Below are 14,450 nucleotides of genomic sequence, written 5' to 3' on the forward strand. Positions count from 1 at the left end.
AAGCACTAGAAGTTGCAGATACCTTTCACCAGGCACAATTAATTCCCAACATGGTATGAAGGCTAGACATACAGCCCAAACAGCCTCCATGGCACAGTAATGAGAGTGGAAGACCCCAGCAATGATCCTCTGAGGCAGACAGCCCTTCTTCTGTAATCAGACCACCAGTCACAGCCTCTCTCGCGTGCTTTAATTGTGGAAGGAAAGGTCATTTGGCAAGGAATTGTCATTATGAGGGATGCAAGGTTATAGACATGAGCTTAATGATGCAGCCAACATGAAGGTAAAGTCCACTTACATGATGTTACGCTCTCCTCCTCCAGAGGGGAAGAGTTAGCAGTCTGTTATCGCTCACCCCGCCAGGAGGGCGGAGTTAGCAATCTGTTCTGCTTTTCTCCTGAAAGGGGGAGGAGTTAGCAATCTGTCATGATCTGCTCCTCCAGAGGGGAGGAGTTAGCTATCTGTAGTGCTTCCCCGCCAGGAGGGCGGAGTTAGTAATCTGTTAGCGAATTGCTGTTAGATGCTCCTGTAAGGGAATGAGGTAGCAATCTGTTATGGATCAACTCCCCAGGGAAGAGGAGTTGGCAATCTGTTCAATGATACTCTTCTGAAGAGAGAAGCTAACAATAGGTATATTGTACTTCGCTACTGAGATAGCAATCTATCATGCCTCCACTAAGGAGTAGCAATCTGTTATAAATAGGCTGCTGGCAAGTCTTCCGTAAGCGGTGTTAGTGGTCGGTAGTGGTTGGCTCCCACAGAGTGACAGTAGTATAAGGAATGACCACTTGGAGGAAATGGTGAATCCCTGGGCCGATGGCAGATGACAGCGCCTCCAGGAGGAGATCCTGAGAGGAACCACCGGCTAGGCTAGAATATGAAATAAACACAAATAGTTTTTTATTTGGCTGGAAGCTGGACCACCAGTGGTGGCAGTAGTGAGTAAATGTATCCGGCAGGGCTGAAGTCCTTCTGATACTGGAATATAATCTCTGGGTTTTGAGCTGTAGAGAGAGACTAGAAGTAGTGAGTAGACAGGATATACTGGATACAAGATGGTACACTCACAATAGTAGATGTCTGCAATGGTCTCTATGCCACAGAGAGTCTTCAGTATATTCAGGAACAGGAGCCATAGGCAAGCACTGGTTCCTATAAACAGTCTGTAATAAGAACTCACAATAGCTGTATATGAAATGGCTTCTAGAGTAGAAGAGAGTCTGTAAAGGATTCTAGGAACATGGGCCCTCGTGGAGCGAGTACCGGTTCCTATCTGCAATCTTGCCAATATAACTCTCGATCTCTGTACCTGCGATAACGTCTTGAATGGAAGGCAGTCTTCAGAGCTATAGGAATGTAGGCCCTCTTGGAGTGAGTACCGATTCCTATCTACAATAGAACTCACTGTGTTCATGTCTGCGATCGCTTCCAGGCAATGAGGAGTCTTCTGAGTATTCAGGGATGTAGGCCCTCGAGGAGCGAGTGCCGGATCCCATCTTGGCAATCTGAAATCAAGAAGAGAGAGCGGAGCCCCCATGGAGCGAGTACTCCTGGTAAGTTTGAAAAGGCCGAGCAGTGGAGAAGGATTCCCCTTGCTGACTCGGATCGTTGTTGCAAGTATCGTGGACTGCCGAAGCAAGTCCTGTTGGAGTTCCTTGCTAACTCGTTAGAGGTTAGCAAACAAACACCTTTTAAAGTGGAAATGGATTTCATCACTATGGGGGAACGCTCCCGAGGTTCGCGCCCTTGCTGGTACAAAGTCTGGAGCGCACACGCACGCGCCCTTATGTCATCAGGAACATGGCGGATCCGTAGCGTCAAGCCAGCCCGGGGACACTGGGACCAAAAGGCAGGGAGAAGCCGCAGCTGCATTTGTCCATCAGAGCCAAAGGAAGTCACTCCCAAGGTAGAGAGGGTGGAGCGAGGGGCAAGAAGAGGCACGAACGCAACAGATGAAGACAATCCTCCAAAGCAGGGATGATCCTCAAATCAAAGGAAAAAGGGAAGCTCAGAGATACTGGCATAATCCAGGAACAAGACTATGGATACTTTTTCCTTCTGTGCCCTTTGTGTGGGGAATTGACACGAGAAGCTCGCTGCCTATATGGAAAGAACAGAAAATGAAAAGCCCTTAGGAGGAGTGGGTAAAGCCAAAGGGGAACCACCCCGCAGACATGCTTTTTTGTTAGGCAGAGGATCATATAAACGAATAGTGCCTATGGTCTGAAAACATGGACTGGGAACACAAGCTGGCGGAACAATGCAAGAAGGAGCAGGAAGCAGAATGAGAATGAAATGTGGGAACACGAATGGTCATAATCTGTAACTTGATGGATATGTAACTTGATGGATATTTCACATCGGGAACTTAAGGAATTCGTGATCCAGGTGAAGCTGGATTACGTTCCAACCCAAGCCCTGGCAGACTCAAGGGCTGATTTTAAAAGAACCATGTGGGCATCCATGTGTGCGCAGTTCCTAGTGTGCACACATGGACGCAATCGTTTTATAACATGCACGCGTAGGCACGCACTTGTTATAAAAAGGGATATCTGCGCGCACATGAGCACTGGATTTTAATATCCGAGCTTGCATGTGCGGATGGCCTGCGACTCACGCACGCAGGAGGGGGGGGGGAGAAATTCCAAATTCATACGGCAACGCAATCAGGCCTTTGCCCAGTTCCCTCCCAGTCTGCTCCCTATCCTTCCTCCCCAACCCCTAAACCTACCCTAGCTTTCCCCATTTATTTTATTTTAATACTTACTGCTCCTCCCAAGCAGAAGTATCTTCCATACGCCAGCCAGCTGCCGGCGGGCGCTTCTCCAGGACGGGGCCTAATGGCCTCTGTCCCTGCCAATCCCACCCAGACCACACCCCCAGCCCGCCACTTCTGCACGAAACCCCAGTTATTTACGCGCGTGGGCCTTTTAAAATCGGGCCTTCAGGGTGTAGTAAGACTCTGGATCGCAAGGACCTGATCTAAAAAGAGCACATCTACTGTAAAAGAAAAGAGACACTCCCATGTACACACAGTGTTGGTAAGAAATATCCAACTAGGCGGATAATGCTAACGATCACAGCAGGACAAGCCATTATGGAAGCAGGAGTCCTTTCCAAACTCTCATACCCGGTGATTCTGGGGCATGATTGTCCCCAGTTTGCCACCATGTGGGGCCAACGTACGGGTAGTGGGGCAACCTACCTAGACATGGAATATCCTTTAGGAAAGCTTGACCATGGGTTGAGTTATATGGGCCACAGAGGAGAAGCCAGGAGTTAGCCCAGGCATTGCTGGATCAGGGAAGTTCCTTTCAGCCAGGGATAAGACAGCAGGGTCTAGAGCAGCGCTTCTCAACCGGTGTGTCACGACAAACCAGTGTGTCGCCAAACACCGGCAGGTGTGTCTCGTCTCCCGGTGTCCCACTGCCCCATTGTACTTTCCTTCTCGCTTTTTCCAGCCCCCGCGGGCCAATTGGAAGCCTCCTTTCTTCCTACCCCCACTGCCCAGTGGGAAGCCTCCTTCATTCTGTCTGCCCCCGCGCAGGCCAATCGGAAGCTTCCTCCCTTCTACCTGCCAGTGGGAGTAGGAAGGGAGGAAGCCTTTGGTTGGCCAGTGAGGCAGGCATCGCATAGCTTGGAGGTGGGAGGAATGGTAGTGTCGAATCCCGACGAAGCAAGGCCGTCATACGGCGAAGAGGAAACCCGACCCCGACCAACCAAGGCCGCCACGGGAGCCCATTCCCGTAGCGGCGAAGAGGAAACCTGTCCCCGACCACCGTGGGAGCCCATCCCCGTGGTGGCTAAAAAAGAAGGCCCGCTGGAGTAAAGTCGTGGTGGAACTGTAGCCCATCCGTGCAGTGAAGGAAGAAGAAATTTTTGGTGAGAGTTTGTGTGTGTGGGTGTGAATGAGTGCCTTGTTGAGAACTTGTGTGTCTGTGTGTGAATGGGTGCCTAGGTGAGAGCTTGTGTCTGTGGGTGTGAATGGATGCATGGGTGAGAATGGATGCATGGGTGAGAGCTTGTGTCTGTGGGTGTGAATGGGTGCCTAAGTGAGAGCTTGTCTCTGTGGGTGTGAATGGATGCATGGGTGAGAATGGATGCATGGGTGAGAGCTTGTGTCTGTGGGTGTGAATGGATGCATGGATGAGAGCTTGTGTCTCTGGGTGTGAATGGCTCATGGGTGAGAGCTTGTGTGTGTGTGGGTGTGAATGGGTGAGAGCTTGTGTGTGTGGGTGCCTTGGTGAGAGCTTGTGGGTGTGAATGGGTGCCAGGGTGAGAGCAGGTGTGAATGGGTGCTTGGGTGAGAGCTGGTTTGTGGGGGTGTGAATGAAAGCCTGGGTGAGAGCTTGTGGATGTGAAACGGTGCCTGGGTGAGAGCTGGTGTGAATGGGTGCGAGAGCATTTGTGTGTGATTGAGAGAGAGACTGGTTAGGGAGGTGATGTGTTTCTGTGTGAGAGAGAGAGACTGGTCAGGAAGATGACTGGTGTGAAAGAGACAGAGACTGGTCATGGGGTCTAATTGAGGGTGTGTTTGTGTGAGTGACTGGTTGTGAGCGCTAATGAAGAGGACTGTGAGGCAGGGGGGTTCGGGAGGGTGGGGGATTCGTTTTAAAGGGTCGAGGTGGGTTTAGGGGTTGTTTTGGTGTGCCTCCCCCGATTTACGATTTTTCACGATAAATCGAGGGAATTTCTATTGTATCGCGACTCAAAAAACGATTCACATCCCTAATTTCTACTATACTTTAAAAACATTCATACCCATACACAACTCCATGCAAGCATTCATTCTAACAATTCGGTCATAAAAAATACACATTGATCTCCCACTTATTGCACAAATCAGTATCTCACAATGAATACTACAATAATTATATCCCTTCTTTTAACATATTTGTAGAACAAATACATCAACATTTCCCATTCCCCTTGTTTCTCCTCACATTATCAAATGTATTGCAATATATATATATATATATATATATATATATATATATACATACATATATATATATATATATATATATATATATATATATATAAATGATTTGGATCAGGAAATAATGAATGAGCTGATCAAATCTGCAAGCAACACAAAATTATTCTGAATTGTTAAATCACAAGCAGATTGTAAGAAATTCCAGGACGACCTCACGAGATTGGAAAACTGGACATCCAAATGGCAGATAATATTTAATATGGATAATTGCAAAGTGATGCATATATGGTTAGCTTTCATTGACAATACTTTGAAATCCTTGGCCCTGAGGGCAGCAGCAGTCAAAAAAGCAAACACAATGTTAGGAATTATTAGGAAAAGAATGGAAAATAAAATGGAAAATGTCATAATGCCTCTGTATCGCTCCATGGTGAGACCTCACCTAGAGTACTGTGTACAATTCTGGTCGCCACATCTCAAAGATATAGTTGTACTGGAGAAGGTACAGAGAAGGGCAACCAAAATGATAAGGGGAATGGAACAGCTCCCCTATGAAGAAAGGCTTAAGAGGTTAGGGCTGTTCAGCTTGGAGAAGAGACTGCTGAGGGGGGATATGATAGAGGTCTTTAAGATCATGAGTGCAGCAGAAAGGGTAAATGCGAATCAGTTGTTTACTCTTTCAAAATACAAAGACTCAAGGACTCCATGAAGTTACTAAGTAGCACATTTAAAACAAATAGGAGAAAATATTTTTTCATTCAGTGCACAATTATGCTCGGGAATTAACTACCAGAGAATGTGGTAAAGGCAGTTAACGTAGCTGGGTTTAAAAAGGGTTTGGACAAGTTCTTAAAGGAAAAGTCCATAAACTATTATTATTCACCAGGTAGACTTGAGGATAGCTACTGCTTATTCCTAGGCATAAGCAGCATGAAATCTAATTATTTGGGAACCTGCCAGGTACTTTTGACCTGGACTAGCCACGGTTGGAAACAGGATACTGGACTTGAGGGACCCTCAGTCTGATCCAGTATGGCAAATCTTATGTGTGTGGGACAGTAGCAAAAGCTTTACTGATCATATACCACATCCAGCATACACTGAGATCTATTTCTCTAGTCACTAAATCAAAGAAATCGATCAGATTTGTTTGATAATAACTCTCTTTGGTAAACTCAGCCACATGAGATTCTGCAACCTTCCAGGATCCATTAGTTTTCCCACCACTGGTCTACAATTTACAGGCTCCTCATAGCTAGCACTTTTTAAAGAGGGAAGACATCCACCCTTTTCCACTCCTATCCTCAAACATCTAGTGAAAAGGTCCTTCCAGGGAGCAGCCAAAAACTCTTTGAGCTCTCTTAATATCCTAGGATAAGTTCCATCTGGCCCCATAGCTTTGCTACTTTTTGCTTTGTTAGTTTTACCCAAACAGCTGTTCTATAAATTATGTGATATCATCCCCAAAAACATATGTACCCCTTCCAACTATCTGGAATCCTTTTCTAACCTCTTCTTCATAAACACTGAACACAATTATTTTAACATTGCTGAATTTTCCCTTTTCTCCTCTTAAGTCTTAAAGTCCCATTTACAGGTCCCTCCTTTCACTGACATACCTGAAAGAAATAGTGACCTGGATTTTACAACCTCTCCTCACACCTTTGCCATCTTGTCTACCTTCCCTGCTTCTTTCAGCTTTTTCCCAATATTCCTTCCTGTCATCCTCTGAGATCCCTTATACCTTTTGTATGTTCATATTTTCCCCTTATATTTCCAACCCTCTCCTTTGAAATGCAGACTGGTCTCTCTTTCCTCTTACCCTGGACTGCCTCCTTTTAATTTAACAGCATTTAAGAGGCACCATGTACCTGGCCAGAGAGCGCTGATTGGTTGATATAAGTTTTTGAGTGATATGTGAAAAAAAACCAGAACAAATCTTACTTGGGAAATCCTTTGCATCAGGGAAATAATACTCTGTGAATTCAATGTGAATTGCTGACATCTCCTTTGGGAGGTAAAGGGCCTTCTTATTGCAGGAGATCAATGCTTTTGGGGAAGAACGGCGCTGGTCTGCTGTAGAAACCTAAAAAAGACATTTTCTGTAAAGACACAAAGAATCTGATGACACCATAAGGACCATAAGGCCCATCTAACCTGCCCAATTTACTTCAGTGACACAAACCCATGTTGTTCTCAGACTCTCCATTCACTGCTTCCCTTATCCAAGGCTTGCTTGAATGTTAATATTTTTGCTTCTTTCATGCATCCATTGCCCTTTCTGTGAAGAAATATTTTCTGAAGTTGCTTATAAGTCTAACCCTGTGGAACCTCATGACCTCATTTTAGGGCTTCTTTCCACTGAAAAAGGTTTGTTTCTTGTGTATTTACACCTTTGAGGTCTCTGTCGTATCCCCATCTCTCCACTCCTCTAAGATATGCACAAATATATCCTTAAAAGGTGAATTTTAAAAGCCCTGCATGTGCCAAAACTGGAAGATATGCGGACAAGTTGGGCCGGCACACGCCAAGCAAATTTTAAAAGCCACCCATGAACGCAAGAAACTCCTGCTGCGCACACAAGGGGTAGACGGGGCCTGTAAATCAGGAGTGGTCAACCTTTCACAAACCAAGAAATCAGAATGCACAGTACCAAAGAGCCTCACGTTTCCAAACCACAAGACTGTATTTCTTCCTCTCTCTCAATATGCTCACCCTGTCTCTGCCCCTTTCTCTTTCAATCCCATCCTGTTCTCAATTAGGCCACCAGTCTTTCTCAGTCTCTCTCTCTCTCTCTCTCATCCTGTTCCCATTAGTCTTTCTTGACCCCCCTCATCAAATCTCTTTCAATCTCTCCAAGTCTTTCAATCCTCCCACCCTTTACCTACCAATGTCTCAATTCTCTCAGCATTTTCTCTCTTTCAGTTCCTCCATCCATCTCTCCCAATCCTTCCAGCCTGTCCCCACAGTCTCTCTTAATTGCATTCTTTCCCCCAATCTCTCAGTCCTCCTATCAGTCTCCCTCTCAATTCCTCCGCTATCCCCACCGTCTCTCTCCGTCCTCCCATCTTGTCCCCACCTGTCTCTGACCAGCATCTCTCTCTTTCTCTTGCCCATGCTCTCCCAATGTTTCTCTGTCTCTCTTGTCCCCATCAGTGTCTCTCAATCCCCCTCCGTCTATCAGTCTCCCTCTCAATTCCTCCGCTATCCCCACCGTCTCTCTCCGTCCTCCCATCTTGTCCCCACCTGTCTCTGACCAGCATCTCTCTCTTTCTCTTGCCCATGCTCTCCCAATGTTTCTCTGTCTCTCTTGTCCCCATCAGTGTCTCTCAATCCCCCTCCGTCTATCAGTCTCCCTCTCAATTCCTCTGCTATCCCCACCGTCTCTCTCCATCCTCCCATCTTGTCCCCACCTGTCTCTGACCAGCATCTCTCTCTTTCTCTTGCCCATGCACTCCCAATGTTTCTCTGTCTCTCTTATCCCCACCAGTGTCTCTCAATCCCCCTCCGTCTATCAGTCTCTCTCTCAGCAGCCCAGCAAAAAATTCCCCAAACCCCACAAGACCATTGACAGGGCTGCAGCGGCTCCAACATTAATCCTCCCTTTCCGTCACTTGTGCTACTCTGTTCCCACCCCCCTCTCCTCTTTCACCCTCCCCCCTCCAGTGTTCTCTTTGGCTCTTTCACATAAACGCTCCACCATTACCAATTCTGGCTCTCACACATCCACCTCCTCTTGCACTGCCCCTCCCCACCCTCACTTCTCTCTCTCAAATCCTTCCCCATCCAATCAGCATCTGTGACTCTCTCACCTCTCCAGTCCAATCACACCTCTAGCTTCCTTTCTCCCTCCTGTCCCTGTTGCTCTCTCGCCTTTCCTTTCACTTTCACAACCTATGACTGTCACCCATCCTCACCCTCCTTTCCCTTTTACCCCCCACAAACACACCCTCGTCACCACATCTGCCTCATCCTGAAACCATTTCTATTTTTTCTCACTCCCCCGTCCAGTGGGAGCACTGAGAGGAGAGGATCACCTTGCTGCTGGCTGGAAAGAATCAGTAACTACTGCTTGGAGACATTTTTAAAACTTAAAAGTATTGGGGAGAAGTAAACTATTGGGAAATATTATTTAGTGTTCATGTGTTTTTGTTGTAAATAGGTAGTCAGAAAGGGAGGCAACAAAGAAGTTTGTGTGTTTGTATTTCCCCCTCCCACCCAGCCCAGCTCATCCTTTAATTTATAGGCAGGTGTCACTTACACACTTAAAAAATGTTTTTTTAAAAATCATCATTTTAACTTAGACTCAGAAATTCCCCACACCTTATCAGAGTTGATCATTCCCTTGTAAGTCACTACCAGACATATAGTGAATTCACTAATACATTTAAAGGACATTAATTAGACACATTCCTACTCCCATAGCAACCTAAACCTTAACCAGGAACTGAACAAAATTGAGATGAAGGCAGCAGTCCAGCAGCAAGAGGGGGGCTTCCCAGTCTTTTGCATCGAGTGTCACATGTATGATTTTTTACCCACCGGTGAGACGTTGTACATGTGCATGCGATGCAAAGAGCTCCTGGCTCTCAGAGAACGAGTCCGATCTCTGGAGGCTAGAGTGGCAGACCTGGAGGAGCTGAGGCAGACAGAGAGGTATATACATGAGACCTTCAGGGACATAGTAGCCAAGTCCTAATTCCAGTCTGGCAGTCCTGGTGCTGCATTAAAGGAGGAAAGTCTCATGATCGGAAAGCATCAACCTAGTGCATCAGGAAATGATCCTGTAGCAAGGACCTGCTCTCCAGGAAGTGCATTGTCCTCTCACACCGAGGATGTGTCTCCCACGACTACGGCCAAGGAGGGAAGGGTTAGGTCGGCAGTCATAGTTGGTGATTCAATTATTAGGAATGTAGATAGCTGGGTGGGGCTGGTGGGCGTGAGGATCACCTGGTAACTTGCCTACCTGGTGCGAAGGTGGCGGACCTCACGCATCACCTAGATAGGATTTTAGACAGTGCTGGGGAGGAGCTGGCTGTCATGGTACATGTGGGCACCAACGACATAGGAAAATGTGGGAGAGAGGTTCTGGAAGCCAAATTTAGGCTCTTAGGTAGAAAGCTTAAGTCCAGAACCTCCAGGGTAGCTTTCTCTGAAATGCTCCCTGTTCCACGCGCAGGTCACCAGAGGCAGGCAGAGCTCCAGAGTCTCAATGTGTGGATGAGACGATGGTGCAAGGAAGAGGGATTCAGTTTTGTTAGGAACTGGGGAACCTTTTGGGGAAGGGGGAGTCTCTTCCGAAGGGATGGGCTGCACCTTAACCAGGGTGGAACCAGACTGCTGGCGCTAACCTTTAAAAAGGAGATAGAGCAGCTTTTAAACTAGAACAAGGGGGAAAGCCGACAGTCGCTCAGCAGCGCATGGTTCGGAGAGAGGTATCTTTAAAGGATACTAATGATGCATTAGAATTAGGGCATCCCGACAGTGAGGTTCCAATAATTAGAAAAGTAGTCCAAGTGCCTGTAACTAAAAACTCACCTGAGCTAAAAAAATTCTAACTTATCCCTATCATTTAAAAAGCAGAATGAAAATACAAACAAAAAACAAACTTTGAAATGTTTGTATGCTAATGCCAGATGTTTAAGAAGTAAGATGGGAGAATTAGAAGGTATAGCAGTGAATGATGACATAGACTTAATTGGCATCTCAGAGACATGGTGGAAAGAGGATAACCAATGGGACAGTGCTATACCAGGGTACAAATTATATCGCAATGACAGAGAGGAGCACCCGGGAGGCGGTGTGGCACTTTGTGTCTGGGCTGGCATAGAGTCCAACAGGATAAAGGGCCTGCATGTTAACAATCACTTTTGTTAACAGATTTATTTGATTTATATTCCACTTTTTAGACACTTGAAAGTGGATTACATTCAGGTACTGTAGATTGATGGAAGGGATCCAGGTGAGGTCTCACCAACAACTTATAGAGAGCCATTATCACCTCCCTCCCAGAATGTCTCTCAGCTACCTTAATATCTTAAAATGGATTATATTTGGCTCCATAATTTTATCCACTTTCAGTTTTCCTTCTTCCATACACATGCTTTCCTGTGTTAACAGTGTCTACCCTTGACAACTATTGGTATTCTTTCACCACTGAATAAAAGTATTTAACATTTTTGTTTTATCCTCCTCATTGTACACACTCTCACATTTTATGCTCCATTACTTTCAACAAATATCTTTGCAATATCTCATTTTGAAATTAATAAATTGCATCGCCAATCCCACATGCCAAAAGGAATAAATCAGCAATGATGTCATGGGCTCTATGATGATGTCAGATACCTGGAGTACTGTTAAAATGATGACACTTGCAAAAACTGAATCCCACCAGGACAGCCCAGAGACAAGGCAGAGAATTTCTCTCTAATGTGAATGGCTGCACAATGTTCCTCTGCCTCAGTTCTAAGCTCTCCCTAAACTGTAAAACAATATCATACATTGGTTAAAATTTAAAAAGCAAAGAGAATACAATATAATGGTATAATATTCTCTTCTTTTTGTTCTAATACTTGGGATGATGATCTGGACTTTTAATGGTAGAACTTCAAGAAACTTACAGGGTCATTTATCAAATCGTGTTATGGTGTTTTCGCGTGCGTTAAGGCGAAAAACGCCTTAACGCAAGCAATAAGCACCATAACGCATGGTGCAATGCAAATTTTTTAAAGAGAAGGGATTTCAGAAAAAGTGGGCTGGCTTCGCAAAGTGCAAAGCCATAAAGCAAAATTGCTTACCTTGTAATAGGTGTTATCCCAGGACAGCAGGATGTAGTCCTCACATATGGGTGACGTCACCGAACGGAGCCCAGGCGGGAAAGCTTTCTGTCAAAGTTTCTAGAAACTTTTGACTGGCCCTGTGAGGCCACTGAGCATGCTCAGCATGCTATGATATTCTCTGCCACAGGTGTCTCTCTTTAGTCTGTTATATAGCATGAAGCGATAGCAAAAAATAAAATAATAAAAGGTATGAGACCCAACTCCGCGGGGTGGCGGGCGGGTTTCGTGAGGACTACATCCTGCTGTCCTGGGATAACACCTATTACAAGGTAAGCAATTTTGCTTTATCCCAGGACAAGCAGGATGCTAGTCCTCACATATGGGTGAATAGCAAGCTAGAGGCTGAGTCAGGTTGTATTGAGGCAACATTGAAGTATTGTTGTTGAATGAGTCAGCCGAGGATCCCAGAACACTGGATGTAGGAGGAGTTGGGATTAAACAGGAAACAAGTTCTTTAAGACAGATTGTCCGTAGGCTGAATCTTGTCTTCCTTCTTTGTCTAAGCAGTAGTGAGCTGCAAAGGTGTGAAGAGAACTCCATGTTGCTGCTTTGCATATGTCTAAGATTGGCACTGAACGAAAATGTGCTACTGAAGTTGACATTGATCTTACGGAATGAGCCTTTACTCGCCCTTGAAGAGGAAGGCCTGCTTGTTTATAGCAGAACTCTATGCAATCTGCTATCCAATTGGATAGGGTATGTTTACCCACTGCTTTACCCGGTTTGTTTGGATCATAAGAAACAAAAAGCTGAGTGGATTTCCTATGGACTGAAGTACGGTTTAAGTAGAAAGCGAGTGTACGTTTACAGTCCAGGGTGTGTAAGGCTGTTTCCCCTGGATGGGAATGAGGCCTTGGAAAGAATGTGGGTAAATTTATGGATTGGTTCAAGTGAAATTCCGTAACAACTTTGGGAAGGAATTTCGGATGTGTGCGGAGAACCACCCTGTCATGTAAGAACTTTGTATAAGGTTCATATGTGACAAGTGCTTGTAACTCACTAACCCTTCTAGCTGAAGTAATGGCTATGAGGAAAATAGTTTTCCATGTGAGAAATTTAAGATTACAAGAGTCGATGGGTTCAAAAGGGGAGCGCATGAGTCTTGTTAGAACCAAATTCAGGTCCCAGCTTGGGACGGGTTTTCGAATTGGTGGTTTGAGGTGAGTTAAACCTCTCATAAATCTACTTATGAGAGGTTGTGTAGATATAGGTGCATCTGCTATTTTTTTATGGTAAGAAGAGATTGCACTTAAATGTACTCTTACGGATGAAGTCTGGAGACCAGATTCCGAAAGATGGTATAAGTAGTCTAGAAGAGAAGTTGCGGGGCAAGTGAAAGGATTTATATCCTTTGCTGAGCACCACAAAGTGAATCTCTTCCATTTAGAAGCATAGTTTTTTCGTGTGGAAGGTTTACGTGAAGCTATAAGCACTTGAGATATAAGAGATGAAAGATTGAGTGGTTGTAAAATCAAGCTTTCAACATCCATGCTGTCAGAGACAGGGACTGGAGGTTGGGATGTCTCAACCGACCCTGATCTTGAGTAATGAGAGTGGGAGCTACTCCTAGACGAACTGGATCTCTGACTGAGAGGTCTAGAAGTGTGGGAAACCATACTTGTCGAGGCCAATGCGGGGCTATGAGAATCATGGCCCCCCTGTCCTGTTGTAGCTTCACTAGAGTTTTGGTTATGAGCGGTATTGGAGGATACGCGTATAACAGGCCTGAATTCCAAGGGCGAGCAAAGGCGTCCTTGGCTGGTTGGTTCTTCTGTCTGTGTAAAGAACAGAAGTTGTCCACTTTGTGATTCAGAGGTGATGCAAAGAGGTCTATTGTCGGTTGACCCCAGCGTTGAAAGATCCTGGCTGCTATGGTAGGATCCAGGGACCATTCGTGTGGTTGGAAATGACGGCTGAGTCGGTCCGCCACTACATTGTGAATGCCTGCCAGATATGTGGCTCGTAGAGACATTGAGTGAGTCAGGGCCCATCCCCAAATCTGTGCAGCTTCTTGACAAAGGAGATACGAGCCCGTACCTCCCTGTTTGTTGATGTACCACATGGCTACTGTATTGTCTGTTTGAATGAGAACAGTCTTGCGTGAAAGGCAATCCTGGAACGCATGCAGTGCGTAATGTATCGCTCGAAGTTCCAGAAAATTGATTTGATATGTTGCTTCGAGTTTTGTCCAGGTTCCTTGTGTGTGGAGATTGTCTATATGAGCTCCCCATCCCAAGGTGGAGGCATCCGTAGTTAAAGTAGTCTGTGGGACAGGTTGTTGGAAAGGTAGGCCTTTGCACAGGTTGTCCATGTTGGTCCACCAAAGTAGAGACGATCTTAGTTGGTGGGTCACTTGAATTGGATAGTGTAATGGTTGAATTGCTTGGATCCATTGTGACCTTAGAGTCCATTGAGTTACTCTCATGGCTAGCCTTGCCATAGGAGTAACATGAACTGTTGATGCCATGTGACCTAACAGAATCAGAAACTGATGAGCTGTGGTTTGTGTCCGTAAGGAAATGGACCTTGCTAACTGAATAAGGGTTTCTGCCCGTTCTATGGGTAGAATGGCCTTTGCTTGGATTGTGTTCAAATCTGCTCCTATGAATTGAAGCAGATGAGTTGAAGTGAGATGGGATTTTTGATAATTGATGAGAAATCCCAGGGAG

General features: G+C 45.6%; 1 protein-coding gene across 1 annotated transcript in view; it reads right to left on the bottom strand.

Moving 5' to 3' along the window:
* UHRF1BP1L (UHRF1 binding protein 1 like) overlaps positions 1-14,450 on the bottom strand; it is a 373,911-nt gene that overhangs the window by 180,787 nt on the left and 178,674 nt on the right. Inside the window, exon 12 of the mRNA XM_029597381.1 lies at positions 6,884-7,025. Within this exon, the coding sequence (XP_029453241.1) occupies positions 6,884-7,025 (142 nt within the window). The remainder of the gene's footprint in view (positions 1-6,883; positions 7,026-14,450) is intronic.

This window comes from Rhinatrema bivittatum, chromosome 4 (genome assembly GCF_901001135.1).
Source record: "Rhinatrema bivittatum chromosome 4, aRhiBiv1.1, whole genome shotgun sequence".
In the NCBI taxonomy this organism is placed as follows: Eukaryota; Metazoa; Chordata; class Amphibia; order Gymnophiona; family Rhinatrematidae; genus Rhinatrema; species Rhinatrema bivittatum.